Source organism: Gopherus evgoodei, unplaced genomic scaffold (assembly GCF_007399415.2).
Source record: "Gopherus evgoodei ecotype Sinaloan lineage unplaced genomic scaffold, rGopEvg1_v1.p scaffold_35_arrow_ctg1, whole genome shotgun sequence".
NCBI lineage: Eukaryota > Metazoa > Chordata > Testudines > Testudinidae > Gopherus > Gopherus evgoodei.
Genome location: NW_022060027.1, coordinates 3,436,441 through 3,457,459, shown reverse-complemented (window position 1 = coordinate 3,457,459; position 21,019 = coordinate 3,436,441). Strand labels below are relative to the sequence as shown.

Here is a 21,019-nt window from a genome sequence, read left to right as displayed (position 1 = left end):
CTGGGGTGAGGGTTGCCAGGCGTCTGGTTTTTGACCCGCACACCTGGTTGCAAAGGGAGCCTGGCACACTCCAACCCCCTGCCCGAGTCCGGTGAAAATGAGCAAGTTAGTGAGGGTGGGGGAGAGCGAGCGATGGAGGGAGGGGGATGGAGTGAGTGGAGGGGGGGGGCTCAGGGCAGGGGCAGTTCGTCCAACTGGGCAACCACCTTGTTGGGGAAGCTGAGGCCCCGGAGCCAGACTTGCCGGAAGGGGAGTTGGGGGCTCCGCTCCCAGGGCAGCACCAGCTGCTGATCTCCCCATCCGAGCTGCCGAGTGACTGTCCCCTTCCACAGCAGCAGCCCCCCCGGGGCACCCGGATTTCACCCACGCCAACATCGCCCGCCTGGCACTGGGCGCCGCGGTCCTGCTCGTCCTGGGGCTGATCCTGGCTGAGGCCTATCACAGCCGCCCAAGGGGGCCGCCATAGCTGAGGTGACCCCTTTGTCACTTGCCTCTGGATCCTTTTTCCAGTTTCTCCACATCCTTTCTATGGAGCAGTGACTGGAACTGGACACAGCGCTCCCGGCCTGCCCAGCGCCGAGCAGAGCGGTTCTCACTGCCCGGTACTTGCACGCTGCACTTCTGGGAGTGCAGCCGAACGTTGCATTTGCTTTTGTCTTGCAACAGCATCGCGTTGCTGACACGTTGAGGGTGCGATGATCCACCACAGCTCCCCACTCCATCTCAGCAGTGCTGCTGCCAACCCAGCTAGCCCCCATCCTGTGTTTGTGCATTTGGTTTTTCTTCCCTAAGTGCAGCACCTCCATTGACTTTCGAACAGCTTGGAAAAGAGACGCCTAAGGGGGGGATACGATAGAGGTCTACAAAATCATGACTGGTGTGAAGAAACTAAATCAGGAAGAGTTATTTACTCCTTCTCATAACACAAGAACTTAGTGGGTCACCCAATGAAATGAAGAGGCAGCAGGTTTCAGACAAACCACAGGAAGCATTTCTTCACCCAATGCACAGTCAAGCTGTGGAACTCACTGCCAGAGGATGTTGTGAAGGCCAAGACCATAACAGGATAAAAATGCTTAAACCGCATCATTTTGTGCCACTCTGGCCCTTTCACTCAACACTAATCTCCTGTAGGGTGTCTGGAGCCCCTGCCCTGGCCCCTCTCAGCACCTCTCCAGCAGCGCAACAGGGGAAATGCCTGAAAATAAACACTGCTGTGACCCCTGGGGATTATTAAATAAGAAGTCAAGTGCTGCCGAGCGCCGAGGGGCTGGAAATGCCCGGCTGGCCCGTGCCGTAGAACAGCCCTGGCTGGGGGGCCACCCACCGATTTCCAGTCGGGTCAGTGCCGGAAGCGCGCAGGGAGCTCGCCTGGGACGGGACCTGCTGCAAAGTACCAGGGCCCCGGCCTCCTTCCCATTGCCTGAGCGCTGGGGAGCGTCTCATGCTGCCCTGGGCTGGGGGCAGCCAGCAGGGGGCAGTGCTGCGCGCGCGCACACACACACACACACACACAGCAGAGGGCAGTGCTGGACACACATCAGCAGGGGGCTGGACGGACACACACACACAGACACGCGCACACACACACACACACACCAGCAGAGGGCAGTACTGGACACATCCCAGCAGGGGGCTGGACACACACACACACCCCAGCAGGGGGCAGGACACACACAGGCACACCAGCAGGGGGCAGTGCTGGACACACACACGCACACACACACACACACCAGCAGAGGGCAGTGCTGGACACATCCCAGCAGGGGGCTAGACACACACACACACACCCCAGCAGGGGGCAGGACACACACACACAGAGACATACCAGCAGGGGGCTGGATAGACATATGCAAGTGGGCTCCGGGGGGGGGGGGGGGGCGGACACCAGCTGTTCTCACCGGACCCTCCTAGTGGGGCAGCCCCGCCTGCAGGATCCCCCCACCCACATCACTGCCCAGCGCGAGGGCCGGCTCCGGCTGGGGTTGCCCTGGTGGAGGGGCAGGGGAAAGGGATCCCCCCAAAACCCCACCAGCAGTGACCGGGATTAACACAGGGCCCCATTGTGCAGGGTGGCAGTGGGACCCACATGGGCCCTGTGGGGTGGGGCCATGGGAACGGGACACAGACAGAGCCTGGAATGACCCCGGCCAGAGGGTAAGGAGGTGGGCACGGCCTCTGTTTGCTGGGAGGACGACAGGACACTGGGCTGGATGGACCTTTGGTCTGACCCAGGCTGGCCGCTCTTATGTGTTACGTGCGGTCAGAACTACAATACCGAAGAGGGACGACCCAAGGGAAACCCCAGCAGGACCCATCCCCCTAGTGACGCTTGTCCCCTGAGACGTCCATCGGAGCCGAGAACACGGTGGGGAGGGGAAGTTGGCCACGGCTGTAATTCTGGCACAGGGTTTTGTAGGATTTCTCTCTGCAGGAGTAACTGGAATTTTGCTTAGCATCGGGGCCAGCACTGATGGCTGGGGAGAGCGCCCCCTAGTGACCTCTGCCCCCATGCCCTGCAGCACAGCGCCCCCTAGCAGTGCACTGGGGTACCAGGCCCAGCGCTGACTGCCAGGGGAGAGCCCCCTCTCCTGAGCTCCCCCTCCTGCTCTCTGCAGCAAAGCACCCCGTAGTGCAGCAGTGGGGTACTGGGGCCTAATGGATTAGAGCAGGGGGGCTGGGAGCCAGGACTCCTGGGTTCTATCCTTGGCTCTGGGAAGGGAGTGGGGTTTAGTGGTTAGAGCAGGGGGGCTGGGAGCCAGGACTCCTGGGTTCTATCCCTGGCTCTCAGAGAGGAGTGAGGGCTAGTGGTTAGAGCAGGGGGGCTGGGAGCGAGGACTCCTGGGTTCTATTTTGAAGGCTGGACACTGCTCCCCACTTTCCTCTCAGCAGCTAGTTTCCAGCCTCCCAGGGCACCTTTGGACCCGGGCACTTGCCAATCCTGGCTGGGATCAGGGAGGGGCAGCGTGGGTAGGTGTGACCCAGCAATCTGGGCACAAGGAGTGCCTGGGGTGGGGGTGGCAGGGGCTGGACGGGGAGCTATTGAGGGGAGGAAGGGAGCATGGGTGGGGGCACCTGCCTGAACTGGACAGGAAAGAAGAGGTGGGATGAGGAGCAGGGGGGCCCTGGGCCTGGCTGCCCCAGGGGGGATGCCATGCCCAGCCACCTGGGTTCGTTTCCTACCCCTCTACCTTTGCCCCTGTGAAAACTGTGGTATGGATGGACCAATCTAGGTGCAGAAGGGGGGTAGGAGGGTATCTTGGGTTACCCGAGGGTGGGGGATAAACTGGAGGGGATGGTCCTCCCCCCCCCCCCATGAGGGGGAATAGACAATAGAGGCACCATGCAGTAGGAACCAGGAAGGGCGGCTCACTGGGGGGTCCTACATCTAGGCCGGCTAGCAGAGGAGGTAACACGACTTGTCCAAAACACTGGCAGGGAATAGAACCCAGGAGTCCTGGCTCCCAGCCCCCGCCTTCCAAAACCACTGGCCCCCACTCCCCTCCCAGAGCTGGAGATATAATCCAGGTGTCCTGACTCCCAGCCCCCGCCTCTCCCCGCTCTAACCACCAGCCCCCACTCCCCTCCCAGAGCCGGGGACAGAACCCAGGAGTCCTGGCTCCCAGCCCCTACTTTGCAGTTTTGTGACAGTGCCCAAAGGGTTAACAGCAACCCAGCCGGAGCCGGGAGGGGGCGGGGCGATGCACCTAGGCTATAAAGGGCCCCGGGGGGAGGGGGGGCGCTCACCTGCTTCCCGTAAACTGCGCTCCCGGAGGCTATGGCAGGTGAGCCCGGGCGGGAGCCAGGACGCCTGGGTTCTCTCCTGGTTCTGGGAGGGGAGTGGGGTCTAATGGTCAGAGCAGGGGGGCTGCGAGCCCGTAGGACTCCTGGGTTCTCTCCTGGCTCTGGGAGGGGAGTGGGGTCTAATGGTCAGAGCAGGGGGGGGCTGCGAGCCCGTAGGACTCCTGGGTTCTCTTCTGGCTCTGGGAGGGAGCGGGGTCTAATGGTCAGAGCAGGGGGGCTGCGAGCCCGTAGGACTCCTGGGTTCTCTCCTGGCTCTGGGAGGGGAGTGGGGTCTAGTGATCAGAGCAGGGGGGGCTGGGAGCCAGTAGGACCCCTGGGTTCTCTCCTGGCTTTGGGAGGGGAGCGGGGTCTAATGGTCAGAGCAGGGGGGCTGCGAGCCCGTAGGACTCCTGGGTTCTCTCCTGGCTCTGGGAGGGGAGGAGGGTCTAATGGTTAGAGTGGGGGGGGGATGGGAGCAAGGACACCTGGGTTCCATGCCCAGTTGTGGGAGGGGAGTGAGACCTAGTGGCTCTGGGAAGGGGGGCTGCCCCCCCCCCAGTTGTCCATTGCTGATGAGAACCTTAGTCCTGACCTGCAGTCCTACCGTGTGCAGGGAATTTCTGTCCTACTTCAGAGCAGGGGCCCCTGCCCATCTACCCTGGTCTCCCGGCTGTGCCAGGCCCACCACTCTGCTGCTCTGTGGGAGAGTCCCCTGGTGGCAAGTGAAGGGTAAAATCCTCCCACCTGGTGCCCTTTGAGCCCCCCAACAGCTGTTTCTCCTTCCAGCTGTTGCTGGGGGGGGGCTGGATCCCAGCTCGCAGCTGACCCTCCAGGGGGCCGTGCTGGGGTTGCTGTTAAGCCACCCGGGGGGCGTCCCCCTGCGAGATTTCGGGAGGCTCTTCCACCAGCACCACGGCCGGCGCTTGGATCTGCCCCGTCACAGCTACTGCTCACTGCGCCACCTGCTGGGTGACATGAAGGAGCTGGTGGTCCTGGACGAGGAGGGCAAGGAGCCGTGGGTCCGGTGCCGGCGCCCAGCCTGCAACCTGCTGCTGGAGGGCAATCCCCCCAAGAGACGCCTCCGTCATTCCCAGATCCACAAGGAGGCGCCACCCGAACGGCAGCTGGCAGAGGCTCCTAAATCAGGTACCGTCATGGGGTGTGGGGGGCTGCCCCCTACTAGGGGGAATGGGAATTGCATGTGGTGGCTGTTTCCCTAGCCCTTCCCTTTGTTGGGGTAGTGAGCACTACAGGTGCTGTCTACACTACCAGGTGCAACAGTGATTTTCAGGACAGATCTGTGTCAGGACTCCTGGGTCCTCGCCCTGGCTCAGGAAGGGGAGTGGGGGTCTAATGGCTAGAGCGGAGGGGAGGACAGGACTCCTGGGTTCTGGGAGGGGAGTGGCGGTCTAGTGGTCAGAACAGGGCTCTGGTCCCAGTTTTGGCATCTACCTCTGGCAAATTCCCTCCTCTCCTCCTTGAAAATAGCAGAATAACTCTTGCCTACAGATTCTGTGAAACTTAACCACAGCTCTGGCTTTGATGCCCTCTGGCTGGGGGGCACAATCCAGCCCTGAGAATGCAGCTGCCTCTGGGGTGGAGCCTGTCAGCTTGCTGTAACAAGGCAAACCATATGGTCCTGCTTCGAGGCAGGTGAAATCAATAATGGGGAGCCTGGGGGTACCCTGAATGACCAACAGGCATCGTGTAAACAGGGCTGGTACAGAGGAGGCAGCAAAGAGAATGCAGGAAAACGCCCTCACTGAGAATCTCTGCCTTAAATGCGGACACCAGGTCCCAGGGAGTAACTGTGCCTGAGGAAGCGAACCTGGACACCCCTGTCCCAGATTCTTTGCACAAGTTTCTAGTGATAGAGCTGAAAGACCCAGGCTTGTGCTATGAGGCCCAGCCACCCCTAGAGGGAGCCCCAGCTCGGTGCAAAATCTGCCCCAGCTTACAACCGCTCCCGTACAGAGCCGGTGCAGAGCCAGTGCCTTGCAAAACCAGCGTCAGCCCATGGGAGCCAGCTGAGGTCACTCAATTAGGGTGAACTGCAAACAAAACAGGGCAGACAAACCCCAGATGCTGGTGGATATTCCAGTGCTTAGGTGTACCAAGTCAGCACAAAACAGCTTCTGTAATACCTCACTGGTTCCTCAGAAGTTCACACAATGCAGTTCCCTTAAAGTGCCCAGCCTCGGGCCTCCATCCAGACACACCTGTCTAACATATGATAATTACTGAAAATCTTATCTCATCATATGAAAGACAAGGTTCTTCCAACCCCAAAGGATCAGCCACACACTCAGGTTCAATTATAACTTAGATCTCCCCCAAAATACAGGCTATTAGCCAACTCTTATTAACTAAGCTAAAATTTATTTAAAAAGAAATGAGACAGTGCTGGTTAAAAGATCAATGTAGAGACAGACTTGAATTCAATTCCTGAGGTTCAGGGACACAGCAGAGAAGAGTTTGTAGTTGCCAAAAGTCCTTTTAGAAATAGTCCATAGGTTACAGTCCAATGTCCATGTTCAGGGTGACTCCAGTCAGTGACTGGGGATCTCAATCCTTGACTACAGTCAGTGACTGGGGATCTCAATCCTTGTGGCTTAAGGTTTCCCCCTCTTGAAACCCAAAGCAGATCTGAGATGCAGAAGGATCGTGTCCCAGGGTTCTTATACATTTCCAGCCGCCTTTTGGCCCGAGAAAACAATCACCCTGGCACCTAGCACAGGGTAATTTATCCATTAAACCAAGGGTAGGCAACCTATGGCATGCGTGCCAAAGGCGGCATGAGAGCTGATTTTCTGTGACACTCACACTGCCTGGGTCCTGGCCACCGGTCCGGGGGGCTCTGCATTTTAATTTAATTTTAAATGAAGCTTCTTAAACATTTAAAAAGCATTTACTTTACATACAACAATAGTTTAGTTCTATATTATAGACTTATAGAAAGAGACCTTCTAAAACCATTAAAAGGTATTACTGGCACCATGCGAAACCTTAAATCCGAATGAATAAATGAAGATTCGGCATCTCACTTCGGAAAGGTTGCTGACCCCTGCATAAAGAATTCAGATACAGGTTACCACAACCTACACAGAGACAATAATACTATTTCACTCAAGTGTCTTCCTGAATGTTACTATCCCTTTTTCGGCCTTTGAATCAAAGCTATAGCGATAGACAAGACTTGTTTGCTGACGTCACGAGACCTGAGCGCACACCTACCCTTTTACCTCTGACAATGCAGACTTGCATTTCAAAGCTCTAGTCATTTTCCTAACAAGTTGCTAAAGTTCGGTAATGGGTCAGGTGAGTCTGTGAGTTAATTAACTTTTTCGGGCCTTGTCACCTTTCAATGAGATTATATGACACTTATAATGGCACAATGTGGCAGCCCCCGGAGACCACCCGCTGCTTGCCCAGCGGGGTCCGGCTCTGTGCGACTGGTGCCCCCTAGAGGGTCTCGTGCGTCCTACTAGGGATGGCGGCGGGCGGCATCTCACCGGGCGTCTTGTCTCTTCTCTCCCTGCAGCTCCAAGGCCTTGGAACTCCTGCCACCACCTGGCTGCGCCTCCGGGCCACCCACCGGCCAGATCTGCCCCCAGGCACCAAGCCAGCGTCTGGCTGCCCCGAGCTGTCTCGCTGAGCCGCTTCCCCAGCTCCCGTCTTCCCGTGGCCGCCCCCCGGCAGCTGCCTCTGCTGACCTTCACCAACCAGCCACTGGGCCTGGCTGCGTCCTGGGGGCCTGCCCTGAATAGCCCCGCACCGGCCCCCAGCCGGCTGCCCCGCCCCACTCGCCCAGCCAGCCCCCGGCTGGACCCCCCTGCGGCCGAGCGGGCCGAGCTGGAGCAGAATGTGGCACGGGTCCTGCAGAGCCACCCTGGGGGCATCTCCCTCTTCCGCTTCCGCCAGGCCTACGGTGCCACCTACGGCCACCCCTTCCCCCTGGACAGCACAGCCTCGGTGAAGGAGCAGCTGGCGGCCATGCCGGGGGCGGTCAGGGTGCAGGGCTGGGGGGTGCAGACGATGCTCTTCCCGGTCTGCCCCCAGGAGCTCCCCAGCAAGGAGACTGGTACGTCGGCGGTGGGATCAAAGCTGGGGAGTGGAGAGTGAGGGCCTCTGCACCTTGAGCTAAGAGACTGGGGAGGAGTCAAATCTGTGGGTCAGGCTGGGCCTGAGTGGGATCGAGCTAAGCAGGGTCAGGCTGGGTCACTGCAGGAGGCGATGGGCTGCAGGAGCAGGGCGGGGGCTTGGCAGGGGGTGCTGAGCTGCGGGGAGCGGGGCAGGGACTCGGCGGGGGTGCTGGGCCGCAGGGAGCAGGGCGGGGGCTCAGCAGGGGGTGCTGGGTTGTGGGGAGTGAGGCTGGAGGTTAGGAGGAAGCACTGGGCTGCAGGTGACGGGGTGGGGGCTCAGTAGGGGACACTGGGCTGCGGGGGCGGGTTAGGGGCTCAGCAGGGGGCGCTGGGCTGTGGGGAGCGAGGCTGGAGGTTAGGAGGAAGCACTGGGCTGCGGGGAGTGGGGCGGGGGCTCAGCAGGGGGCGCTGGGCTGCGGGAAGCAGGGCGGGGGGCTCGGCAAGGGGTGCTGGGCTGTGGGGAGTGAGGCTGGAGGTTAGGAGGAAGCACTGGGCTGCAGGGAGAGGGGAGGGGGCTCAGTAGGGGGCACTGTGCTGCGGGGGGCAGGTTAGGGGCTCAGCAGGGGGCACTGGGCTGCAGGTGACGGGGTGGGGGCTCAGTAGGGGACACTGGGCTGCGGGGGGCGGGTTAGGGGTTCAGCAGGGGGCACTGGGCGGTGGGTTAGGGGCTCAGCAGGGTGTGGGGGGCTCAGCAGGGGGCACTGGACTGCGGGGAGGAGGCAGGGGGCTCAGCAGGGGGCACTGGGCTGCAGGGAGTGGGGCTGGGGGCTCAGCAGGGTGTGGGGGCTCAGTAGGGGGCACTCTCTCCCTCTCTAAGCTTCCCAGTCACTGAATGAATTCCCTTCTCTCGTGTCTGCCTAGGTCTCTCCCCATCTCTGCCAGAGGCAGTCGTCGCTCTCGCCAGCCCCGATGTGGCGCCGGCTGCCCCAGCTGTGGTCTGTCTGTCTCCTTCCATCTCTTCCAGCTCCCCAGAGGCCCCTCTGGCTCCTGCAGGCCCAGAGCAGCCCCCTGTTTGCAGCCCTCCTCCAGGGCACAGGATGGCACCGGGGTCCCTAGCTGAGCTCCCCATATCCCCCACTGCCTCGGCAGCCCCCTGGTCACCAGAGACGAGATGGGAGCATGAATCCATGGGGCCCATCACTGAGCAGACAGATGTCATGGAGGGCATCGCCACAGCTACACCAGCTGCTGGCACTGTGCCATCTGAACTGGAGGCCAAACTCTCCCTGCCATTGGTTCTGGCATCTTCTGTATCCCTGTCCCCTGAAGGTTCCCCCTGTGGTCCCACCCCACCGCTGAGCCTGGACCATGTGGTTGCCACAGATACTGTCCTCTACGGCCTTAACTCTGCCCCTAGCTCTGCAAGCTGTCCCAGCCCAGAGCCATCCTTTTCCCCAGCTTTGCCAGGACCCATATCTGCTGTCCATCCTCTGGCCATGCTCTCCCCTGAGCCAGCCTGGTCCCCCATCCAAGACGTCCCTGGCGCCGCAGATTCCCCCAGGGAGAGACCACCCTTCAAGCCCCTGCCTCTGTGTGAGCCCAGCTTGGCATCTCCCTACAAACATCGGGAGGACAGGGGGGCACCATGGGCGGCCATCAAGCCAGAGCCCCGTCTGCTCCGAATCTCCCCGCCCCACCCCCCACCTATGGGGAGTAAGAAGAAGCCACCCAAGCGCAAACCTGACAGCTGTGTCCTTCTGTGAAGTGGGCATTGTGATTTAACGGTGTCTGTGTGAAATTGACATGGGGGTGTGTGAAATTGACATGGGTGGGGACAGCACAATGGGCTAGGTCAGGCTGGATAGGAGGGGGATTGTAGGACAAGCACCCACATGTGTTAGAAATGCTTCTCTCCTGCTAGGGGAGAGGGAGCCAGATTTTGCCCCGGCTCCTGCATCACTAGCTGAGATCGGATCTGGAGCGGGCAGGGAAGGGGAGATGGTGAGAAGGGGGCGGAGGGGTCGATGTGGGGTTGGGTGGAGTCTTCATGATGGTCAGTGGGCCAGTTTGAATGTAGGTGGATGGCATGGCCCATATCCTTGCAGCACCTCAGTGTGGGGCTGGATTGGCCCCAGTGCCCCTAGAGGTGGAAGATGAGGCAGCCTGTTCCCTCCCAGTAGCACCGGTCTGAGTGAGAGGTGGATTCACTAGTGGAGAGTACATAGAAACATTTACTCCTTCACCTAAAACTGGGGTTTTTCTGGGATTCAGCCATCTGGGGTGGATCCAGAACCCACCCTCTTAGTAGGGGCTGGGGCAGATCTAGAACCCACCCCAGCATGGTGGGAAATCTGGAACCTTCTCCACCAGTTGGGACAATCTGTTGAATCTAGAACTCACTTGTTTGGGGAAAGGGGGTCTAGAACCTGTTCCACTTGGTGAGGAAGGGCTGGGAATCTAGAACCAGGTAGATTCTGGTGTGGGACTTCTGGAACACACTCCGTTTGGTCAGGACATGTTACGATCTGGAACCTGTCCCTCTTTGAATCTAGAACTCCCTCAATTATGTGGAGGCCTGAGGAATGTAGCACTGATTCTGATGGAGAATCTAGAACATGCTCCATTTTTGTTGTGGGCTGGGGAATCTAGAACCCCCTCCATTCTCTGGGGATCTAGCCCCCACCCCGTTTTGGTGGGGGCATGCACACACCCAGTGTTATGGGGGGCTGGCAAGAGAGGGTCTGTGGCTGCTCTGGAGCCATGCCATATTGCCCTGAGTAAAGGAAAAAGTTATTTATATTCTCACCCCTCTGGCGGAATCTTGTCTTGTATTTTATTTAATAAGTCTCCAGTTGTTCTCCCAATAAATTTTTTTTCCTGAATGATCTGCTCCTTGCTGCAACATTTTTCTCATCATGGAGGGGAAAATCCATGATCTGGTAGGGAAATCACCTCTTAAAAGTGCTAGAGCAGAGTGACCCTTGGCTTGCAGAACCTAGAACCCAGCAAGGCTGTGTCATCACTGCAGGCTCCTTCACATAACCCGTTGGGGCAGCGTGTGCTGCAGGGAGATGACCAGGCTGGCTCAGTGCCGAGTTCCCTCGAGCAACTTCTCCAACTAAGGGAGATGCTGGCTGCTTCAGGAACAGTTGAGTGCCAAACGGTGGTTGAAGTGGGATCCTCCTCCATCAAGCTCGTTCTCAGTCTGGCTCTAAGTTGACGTCTACACAGCAAATCAGCTGCAAGACTCACCACCTGGGTTTGTTTTTGTTTGCTGGTGCATCCATTTTTTTCTCTCATCATGGAGGGGGGCAGGGAATGCATGACGGTGGAAAACCCCTGCTCTTTAGATTAGGGGGATTGAGACAAGTGGTTTGCAACCTCCGATCCGCAGACCCCTGGTGGTTCCCAGACTATGCCCGAGATTTCTCAAGGGGTCCACTTCTCTATTTGACATCTTGGGGGTCTGCAAATAAAAAAAAAGTCAAAATCCCTGGCCCTGGCACCCCACTGGGCAAAGTCACTCGGCCTAAACTAAAATTTTCTGCTTATTTTTCTGATGGACCAGAGAACTGATCTGGGTCATTGTCCAAGATCTAATCAGAAATTAGTGTGAGGTGCAAATGGGGAAGGTTTTGTATTAGATCTGTTCATTGGGATGGTCCAGTCTATGGGATATTCAGGTTTTTGGACCTATCAATGACTCTGTCCGACTGCTCTTTAACACTCAGGGGCCTGGATAGTCTCTTGTGCATATGGCCTGAATGCTGTTCTCCATCTTTAATGCACCGGGGAAAACCCAACCACGTTGACACTATGGGATCGTCCGAGCCGGTACAGGCAGCATCTTAGCTGGGCTGGGTGCAGCTGTGGCAGCAGGAGTTTATGGAGGGGATGGTATGATGGGATAGCCTAATTTTGGCAATTAATTTGGCAATTGATCTTTGATTATCAGCAGGTAAATATGCTCAGTGGTCTGTGAGGGATGTTAGTTGGGGTGGGATCTGAGTTACTACAGAGAATTCTTTCCTGGGTGCTGGCCGGTGAGTCTTGCCCACATGCTCAGGGTTTAGCTGATCGCCTTGGGGTGGGGAAGGAGTTTTCCTCCAGGGCAGATTGGCAGAGGCCTGGGAGGTTTTTCTCCTTCCTCTGCAGCATGGGGCATGGGTCACTTGCTGGAGGATTCTCTGTAGCTTGAGGTCTTCAAACCACAATTTGAGGACTTCAATAGCTCAGACATAGGTCAGGGGTTTGTTACAGGAGTGGGTGGGTGAGGTTCTGTGGCCTGCTTTGTTCAGGAGGTCAGACCAGATGAACATAATGGTCCTTTCTGACCTTAAAGTCTATGAGTTGGGGAGGGGGGCAAAATACGCCCGGTAGGAAGGCATAACCATCTGTCCCAGCTTTCAGTGACTGCTGGACTCCAGGTGGTCCCTCCCTGGCTCCTTTGGAACGGGCTGGCTGAATGTGAACTGAGCAGGGTGGGAGTGGAATCGAGGGAAAATAAAAATCCGCCGGCTGATGAGAGTCTCCAGCTGCTCGGCTTCACAAAGGGAAGGTGACTGGGTGACTTGAGGCAGGGCTGTAAGTGCCTATGCAGGGCCTGGCCATTTCACAAGATTTAGCAGACAAAGGTCCAACAGGTTGGAGGCTGAAGTCAGACAAATCTTCCATGAACAGCTCAAATTCTTTTTTTTAACCCAGTTATCCTATTGGCCTTCACAGCATCCTCTGGCAGTGAGTTCCACTGGTTAACTAGGAGCAAGGGGGGGAGTGCCCTAAAAGAGGGAGGGGCCTCTGGTGCCAGATCTGTAACCCCACCCCTTCTCCCCAAGGCCCTGCTCCTTCCCTGAGGCCCTGCCCCTGTTTCACCTCTTCCCCCCAAGACTCCACCCCCCTGAGGCCCTGCCCGTTTCACCTCTTCCCCCCAAGACTCTGCCCCCTCCCCCTGTTGCTCACCCTTAAAAAATGGGAGGCCCGTGGCCCCATCGCCCTCTGTTCAGGCACCCCGAGGTTGACTGGGAGGTGGATGAAAAGTCACTTCCTTAGGTTCCTTGTAAACCTGCTGCCTGTTCAGCGGCTGGCCCCTGGATGGTGTGTGATGTGAGGGGTAAATAACACTTCCCTGGTCGCCTTCTCCACCCCCATCACGATCATTTTTAACAGGGAGGGGAAGGAACTGGTGGATTCTCTGTGGCCGGCCATTTTCAAATCAAGATGGGCTGGTCTGGCGAAAAGATCGACTGTGCTTCAACCAGGAATGAATTCGGGGCGGCTGTGAGGCTGGGCAGGGAACCTTGTGGCTGCCTGTTGCAAATCTGGGCTGGGTCAGGTCCAGGGAACCACCACGACCACCAGGAATTGAGGATTTTCTCCTGTCAGGTTCATCTTGGGGGACAGGGAGCCTAGATCCTGGTCCTGGGCCTCCCTCCACTTCCCCAGCCGGCTCCAAACTGAAATCCCCTCCAGCCATTGCCTCCCCGGGCTCCTCCTCCAGCCTTTGTCCAGTTTCCGGATCAGAAGGTGTCACTTGGCCGCAGCCCCCTCCTGGCTCAGGTATTGTCCCTCAAGTGAAGTCACCCCCTGATATCCCATTCCCCATGCAGACAGTCCCAGTAAAACTCCCCCGCAACGTTCCCAGGTCAGTCTGTCCCACTCCCGGCTCCGTCGCAGCAGGGCACCGCACTGTCGCCTGCTGGAAAACTGGGCTGTGCTGGGTCAGCTCCAGGGAAACACCACAACCGCCAGGAATTTAGGATTTTCTCCTTTTTGTTTGAAACAGGACGATAGATAGATAAATGTCTATCAGGGATGGTCTAGACAGTATTTGGTCCTGCCATGAGGGCAGGGGACTGGACTCGATGACCTCTCGAGGTCCCTTCCAGTCCTAGAGTCTATGAGTCTATGAGTCTATGCCCCCCTCCCCAAATAAATAAATGTAATCAGCATTTCTGACTTTGGACCAGCTCGTTCCTTGTGTCGGGTAATTCCGCGGGAGAAAGAGAGAGAGAGAGAGAGAGAGAGAGAGTGTGTGTGTGTGTGTGTGCCTGGTTTAGGCCTGCTCAAGGGACTCTGGGCAAGTTGCTTCCTCAGTCCCTCTCCCGTGCCTCAGTTTCCCCATCTGGAAAAATGCAGGCTGGGAGATTCGCTATGGAAAACTGCAGGATCAAAGCTTTGGGGTCCCATTCAGCATCTCATGAATACTCCCCCCAAAAAAAACTTGGTTCACACCAAGTCAAGGGTGCCTTGCAGATACGGTTCCCTAAACTGCAGCCTCTGGGGCACAGAGAGTTAAAAGTCAGGCTACCCCCTCCACTTGCTCTGCTCCTTTCCAGCAGTACCCCAAACAGGCCCAGGACCCACATGGCCTCAGCTGGGGCCATAGCTCTGCCCCCTTCCCCAGCAGACTTAGCTTGTTCTGTGACCCCGAACCGCTCTGCCTGCTGCTCCCCCCACCTCCACTTTCCAAGTTGTGCGGGCCAGTTTCGGAGCCCAGATTGTATGATTGGCCTGGATCCCCCTGGGACAAGGCGTCCTTTAAGGCCTTAACTCTGCCTGCACTTCCCAGCCTACAGTCATCCTTTACCCTGGCACTGCAGCCTGCTGGGACATCCCCCAGCTCCCTATGCCTGTCATCTCCCCTCTGGGAGCACAGGGCCCCCATTGCCCCCTGACACCCCCATATGCCCCCTCAGTCCCCCCCCAGATCCCCCTCAAAGGATCCCCTGCCAAGGAGACTGACACTGTTCTCTTCAGTCCCCCCATGCCCTCTCTCAGGGGAGCCGGTCACATACTCCCTGACCTCCAATTACCTGATAACCCCTAAAGGTCCCTACTGAGGGACCCCTCCCCAACATAGGAGGCCTGTAAACCTCCCCCCAGTGACCCCCCCCAAAATGCCCCCTCCCATCTTAACTGACCCCAAGTGTCTCCCCCTCCCCCCCATGCTCCCCTCCCTCGCCCAGGGCCTAGAAAAAGTTGTGGGCCTGGAAACTCCAGAAGGCACAAGGGATTGGCTCTGAGCACCAGCCAATGGCAAGGCCTGCTCCTCAGGTCCCGCCTTCAGTGCCCAGAGGGTGTCTCCTGATTGGGTCCCTTGGGTCCCGCCCCATAAGGGATTAAGGTATAAAGGGGACCCCTAGGCAGAGGGCTTCTGCTTTTAGTATTTGTTCTGGTAGCTTGTTTGTTTGGGTCTTTCCAGAGGGAGCTAGGACTCCTGGGTTCTTTCTGGTTCTGGGGGAGGGGAGTCTAGTGGGTTAGAGCAGGGAGGGGCTGGGAGCCAGGACTCCTGGGTTCTTTCCTGGCTCTGGGAGGGGACTGGGGGTCTAGTGGGTTAGAGCAGGGAGGGGCTGGGAGCCAGGACTCCTGGGTTCTTTCTGGTTCTGGGAGGGGAAGGGGGTCTAGTGGGTTAGAGCAGGGAGGGGCTGGGAGCCAGGACTCCTGGGTTCTGTCGCTGGCTCACTAGCTCTCCCCTCACAGGTGGGCTGCACCCAGGGCTGCCTGAGGTCCCAGCTGGGCACCATGGAGCCCTGGCTTGAGGTAGTGGTGGTGGCTGCCAGTTCCCCGGAGCTGGGCTCGGACAGAGAGGGGTGCTCCCCGGCTAGGAAGAGACCTCGCCGCTCCCCACCTCGGACAGAGACCCCCATGGAGTGGGAGCCCCCGCAGCCAGCTGGTATGGTGGGCAGGCACCCCTTTGCCCTGGTTGCGGGGGAGGGTGGTGTGGGAGAAGGGTCTGTGTGGGTAGGGGGTGATGGGGCAAGGTGGAGGGGGCGAGGAGGGTTTAGGGTAGCATTGGGGGGTTGGGATGGAGATGGCTGGGGGCAAAGAGGCAGTGTTGGAGGGTTTTGTAGGCCTGGGGGAGCATTAAGGGTTGGGGGAGCTATGGGGCCTGGTGCATCTGTGGCTTTGATGTCTGTTTCTGTCCCAGGTGTGACAGACCCTCTGCCTGTCCATCTGTCTGTCCTGGGGTGCCTGTGCTGCCCCTCCCCCCCCCAGGGCCTGTATTCTGTCTTCCCCATGGGGTTGGGGTACTTGGAGGATGCATGGGCAGAATCCCAGCCCTCTATCCCCTACCCCCATGCTCTTCCCATCTTCCCCCCCAGTTGGTTTTGTGCCCCAATGGGGGTTTTATTCTCTCCCCACTTCAGGTCGGGTTCCCCCCACAAGGGGTACCCCTAGCTGGCCATGCTCCGTTTCCCCCGGCCACTGGGCCACCGACCACTGGGACCCAGCTCACGAGTGGCCCAAGGAACCGGCTGGGCCAAGAAGTGAGTAGGTGGGGGGAGGGGGCAGGACTCCTGGGTTCTCTGCCCAGCTCTGGGAGGGGAGTGGGGTCTAGTGGTGAGAGCAGCGGGGGGGGCTAGAACAGGAGCCAGGACTCCTGGGTTCTATCCCCAGCTCTGGGAGGGGAGTAGGGTTCAGCGGGTGGCTGGTGGCCAGGACTCCTGGGTTCTATTCCTGGTGCTGGGAGGGGAGTGACTTTGGTTTTCGTTCTGAGGAGCACTGAGATTTGGCAGGTTTGGTGACCAGCTCAGGTGCTGGGTGGGTTCACATGGGGTGTATCTCAGCCTTGATCTCCCCGCAGGTCAGGTGTGTCTGATCCACTCCATGGCCCTGCTGCTGTTTTATCTCTCTTCCGGGTCAGTGAGCTTTTTTTGCTGTCGATTCTCTTCCCCCCCCGCCCCCCATTTTAGAGTTGGCAGATGAATCCACACCAGCCTCGGGGGTCCCCCCCAGGCCAGCCCCACGCAGCAGCCAGTCACAGCCAGCCGCACGCTCGGATCCCGGATCCTCTGCCCCCTGCCCTGGAACAGGCGACCTGGCCTGCCAGCGGCGGAAGAAACCTGCTCTGTCGAAGAGCTGGAAATCCATGGGAAACGGAGGTGGGTCAAGCAGAGAGATGGGAGCCAGGACTCCTGGGTTCTATTCCTGGTGCTGGGAGGGGAGAGGGGTCTACTGGTTAGAGCAGGGGGCGCTGGGAGCCAGGACTCCTGGGTTCTATCCCTGGCTCGGGGAGGGGAGGTCTAGTGGTTAGAGCATGGGGGTGCTGGGAACCAGGACTCCTGGGTTCTATCCCTGGCTCGGGGAGGGAAGGTCTAGTGGTTAGAGCAGGACTATTAGGTTCTTGGGTTTGAGCTGGATGCAATCTCCAGGGGTGACTCCTAACCCCAAGCTCTGTGCTTTCTCTGCCCATACGTCCCAGGCCTTGCAGCCATCGTCCCCCTGGTGCAGGGCATCCTGTCGGCCTTCGCTTCGGGCCTGAGGCTGGCAAAGTTGCTGGAGCTCATGAGGAACCAGCATGGGGTCGATGTGGAGACGCTGTGCCGGGCTGCGAGCGCTGCAGACATCCTGGGGCTGCTGGCCCAGGTGCCTGGGCTGCGGGTGTGCACCCCTGAGAGAGGCCCCCAGTGCCTTATCCAGCTTGAGAGAGGTAGGGGTGTGAATTTCTCCCTCCAGTCAGATCTGCAGCCTGCCCTGCCTTCCCGAAATGTGCCAGCGATCTCAATATTACCGCCCCTCCTGCCCGGAAGTGTTCCCCTGGCCAGGAACTGCCTGCCTCATAGCCAGCGCTGTGTTCCCGTGGCCCAGCAGAGGACGCTTTGCCTCTACGCATGGGCAGGTGTGTGTCTTATACAGCATGCTCAGAGCTGCCTGCCTGAGTCTGCCCACAGCCTGAGCTCATTGTTGTGTGAGGGGGAAGCTGCTCTGAGTTTAACCAACGCTGAGCTGCTTACACTCGGTGGCTCCTCCTCCCTCTTGGAGCAATGGGCTCAGGCTCCCAGCAAACTCAGGCAGGCATCAGCTGCGCCTGTTTCCTGGTTTTGAGCAGTTCGTCACAGCCCAAATGAGATGCTTCATTTCTCATTTCGAGGAGTCCTGAGATTCTGCACACTGAGGCGGCGTTTGGCTGGCAGGCAGGGGCAGTGGGTGGGTGCACACTGGCTGTTTCTCAGCCTTGATCTCCTCCCCCAGGGGTCTCAGACTGACCCACCCTGCTGCCCCATTGCTGCTTTATCTCTGGTCAGCATCAGGGATTTTTTGGGGCTTTTACTTTTCTCCCCTTTCTAGCGTTGGCAGATGAATCCGCACCAGCCCCAGGGGGCCCCTTCAGTCCAGCCCCATGTAGCAGCCAGTCACAGCCAGCCCCGCACTCGGATCCTGGGTCCTCTGCCTCCTTCTGCCCCGGAAGAGGGGACTTGGCACGCCAGCGGCCGAAGAAGCCTGCTCGGTCGAAGAGACGGAAATCCATGGGAGACACAGGTGGTTAAAGTGCAGAGTTGGGAGCCAGAACTCCTGGGTTCTAGCCCTGACTCTGGGAGGGGAGTGGGGTCTAGTGGTTAGAGCCGGGAGGCTGGGAGCCAGGACTCCTGGGTTCTAGCCCTGACTCTGGGAGGGGAGTGGGGTCTAGTGGTTAGAGCCGGGAGGCTGGGAGCCAGGACTCCTGGGTTCTCTCCCTGACTCTGGGAGGGGATTGGGGTCTAGTGGTTAGAACAGGACTCCTAGGTTCTAGGGGTTGAGCTGGCTCCAATCTCCAGGGTCCCATATGCCTCTGCTTCTGATCCCTCGTCTCTCCACAGATGTGGCTGCCACCCTCGCCCCCTTTCTGGGGCATGTCCTGTGCCCTTTCCCCCTGGGCCTGGGGCTGCCCAAGCTGCTGGAGGCCGTGCGGCGGGACCACGACCTGGACCTGGTGGCGCTGAGCCAGGAAGCAGGGTATGAAGACGTGCTGAGCTTGCTGTGGCAGGTGCCTGGGATCTGGCTACACAAGTCGTCGAGAGGCAGCACGTACACCGTGCACCTCCACACAGGTGGGTGGGTGGGTGAGATGTTTGCCCCTCTCCCTTCTACACTGAGTCTGTGGCCCTCTAGATCCACCCACTGTCAGCCCCCCCAGCTCAGGCTCCCAGCAAACTCAAGCAGACATTGGCTGTGCCTGTTTCATGTTTTTGAGCAGTTTGTTGTGGCCCGAATGGTGAGACGCTTCATTTTTTGTTTCGAGGAATGCTGAGATGCTGCACGCTGAGGAGGACGTCTGGCTGGCTGGTGGGGGCAGTGGGTGGGTGTGCGCTGGCTGTATCTCGCCTTGATCTTCCCTGGGAGTGTCTGACCCACTCCGCAGCCCATTGCTGCTTTCTCTGGTCGGTGTTAGTGATTTCTTTTTTGGCTATAAATTCTGTTACTTTTCTCCCCTTTCTATCATTGGCAGATGAATGTGCACCAGCCCCAGGGGGCCCCCCAACTCCAGCCCCATGCAGCAGCCAGTCACAGCCAGCCCCGCACTCGGATCCCGGGTCCTCTGCCTCCTTCTGCCCTGGAAGGGAGGACCTGGTGTGCCAGCAGCCCAAGAAGCCTGCTCGGTTGAAGAGATGGAAATCCATGGGAGACAGAGGTGGTTAAAGCACAGAGTTGGGAGCCAGGACTCCTGGGTTCTAGCCCTGGCTCTGGGAGGGGAGTGGGGTCTAGTGGTGAGAGCAGAGGAGACTGGGAGTCAGGACTCCCAGGTTCTCTCCCCAGCTCGGGGGGGGGGGGAGTGATGTCTAGTGGTTAGAGCAGGGGGGCTGAGAGCCAGGATTCCTGGGTTCTAGCCCTGGCACCAGGAGGGGAGTGGGATCTAGTGGTGAGAGCAGGACTCCTAGGTTCTAGGGGTTGAGCTGGATGCAATCTCCAGGGTCCCATGTGCCTCTCTGCTTCTGATCTCATGGTGTCTGTCCCCAGGTGTGGCTGCCACCCTCGCCCCCTTTCTGTGGAATATCCTGCAGCCCTTCCCCCTGGGCCTGGGGCTGCCCAAGCTGCTGGAGGCCATGCGGCGGGACCACGACCTGGACCTGGTGGGGCTGAGCCGGGAAGCAGGGTACGAAGACGTGCTGCAGCTGCTGGGGCAGGTGCCCGGGATCTGGCTACACAAGTCGAGAGGCAGCAAATACACTGTGCACCTCCATGCAGGTGGGTGGGTGGGGGAGATGTTTGCCCCTCTCCCTTCTGCACTGCGTCTGTGGCCCTCTGGATCCACCCACCCGCTCTTGGCCCCCCCGGCTCAGGCTCCCAGCAAACTCAGGCAGGCATCAGCTGCACCTGTCTCGTGTTTCCCAGGAGTTCGTGGCAGCATGTGTTATGCAGGAGGTCAGACCGGATGATCACCATGATCCCATCGGCCCTGGGAACCTCACTCCTCTTTCCCTGGAGGTGGGGTGTGAAGCTGGCTGGGTTTTCATCAAAAGGGATTTTGATCCCCCTGCTCCCTGAAAACAAAAACATTTAGGAAAATGCATGTCTGACTCGGATGAAATTTCATCCAGGAGGGAGGAAAAACTTGGTGCTTTGGGAACAGAATCTTGATTTTTCTTCCCCCCACCCCCCCCAAAAAATTCATTGTTTTCTATCAGCTTTTTCTTACCAGAGGTCAAACAAAGAACTCAGCGGCTGCTGTTTTTTCTCCAAACATTTTTGACCTGAAAGGAAACTCTCAAAAGATGAGGGGCTGGTCTCTCAAAACACATGGGTGGAGGGCTAAGTTTTAACCCCCTCTTTTTTCAAAAAAGAAAAAACCCTTTTGTGTAATTTAAAATAAAATGTGAAAAATGTTTCAGATGAGTTGCAATTTCAAATTCATGACATTTCTTGTAATATGAAAAACCCCCTCCTCTGGCTTGAGTTGTGTGTTCAAGGGGGTGTGTCCAGCGCTTATGAAAGTGGGGACAGTTGTACCAGAGCTTTGGGCTTCCTACAACTTACCTGTATTTGACATGAAATGGGGGGGGGTGGACTCAGCAAACATGGCCCCACACTTCTCTCAAGGAGCCCTAAGCCTGCCTCCAATGGCCCTGAAACAGGAGCATACATGCTGCCAGCAGCAGTAGGTTATTACCCTGTGGAAAGTAGACATTAGCACTGGTGCTTCTAAGGTGGCAAGAGCCCAGAAGCACTTAGTGGGTGGGGGGAGAGCTTGGGAGGATTTTGGAGAGGCTGGTGGTCCCATTTTTGGGGTCCCCCTGAGCCCACCTCCCCATTTTTCTTCTCTGCAGCCCTGTAGACCCTAACTCTTGCTGACCTTCCTGCAGGGGGAGTGCTGCCCCCAAGTTGGGAGTGCGGGAGGGAACCGAGAGGCCGGGTGGAGTGAGTCCGATACAGAGGCGAGGGTCCCTGAGCTCCCACCT

At 58.4% G+C, this 21,019-nt stretch overlaps 2 protein-coding genes across 2 annotated transcripts in view; both read left to right on the top strand.

The window, feature by feature from the left end:
* Window positions 1-890, top strand: part of LOC115641675 (immunoglobulin superfamily member 1-like) — a 95,539-nt gene extending 94,649 nt beyond the window's left edge. Inside the window, exon 19 of the mRNA XM_030545004.1 lies at window positions 333-890. Coding sequence (XP_030400864.1) covers window positions 333-466 — 134 coding nt within the window. The 3' untranslated portion in view covers window positions 467-890. The remainder of the gene's footprint in view (window positions 1-332) is intronic.
* A 6,287-nt stretch (window positions 891-7,177) lies between these two features.
* Window positions 7,178-10,960, top strand: LOC115641674 (proline-rich protein 36-like). Its single transcript, XM_030545003.1, has 4 exons — window positions 7,178-7,229; window positions 7,325-7,864; window positions 8,787-9,629; window positions 10,894-10,960. The coding sequence occupies exons 1-3, from the start codon at window positions 7,178-7,180 to the stop codon at window positions 9,626-9,628; spliced, it is 1,434 nt and encodes a 477-aa protein (XP_030400863.1). The 3' UTR covers window position 9,629; window positions 10,894-10,960.
* Window positions 10,961-21,019: the final 10,059 nt, after the last annotated feature.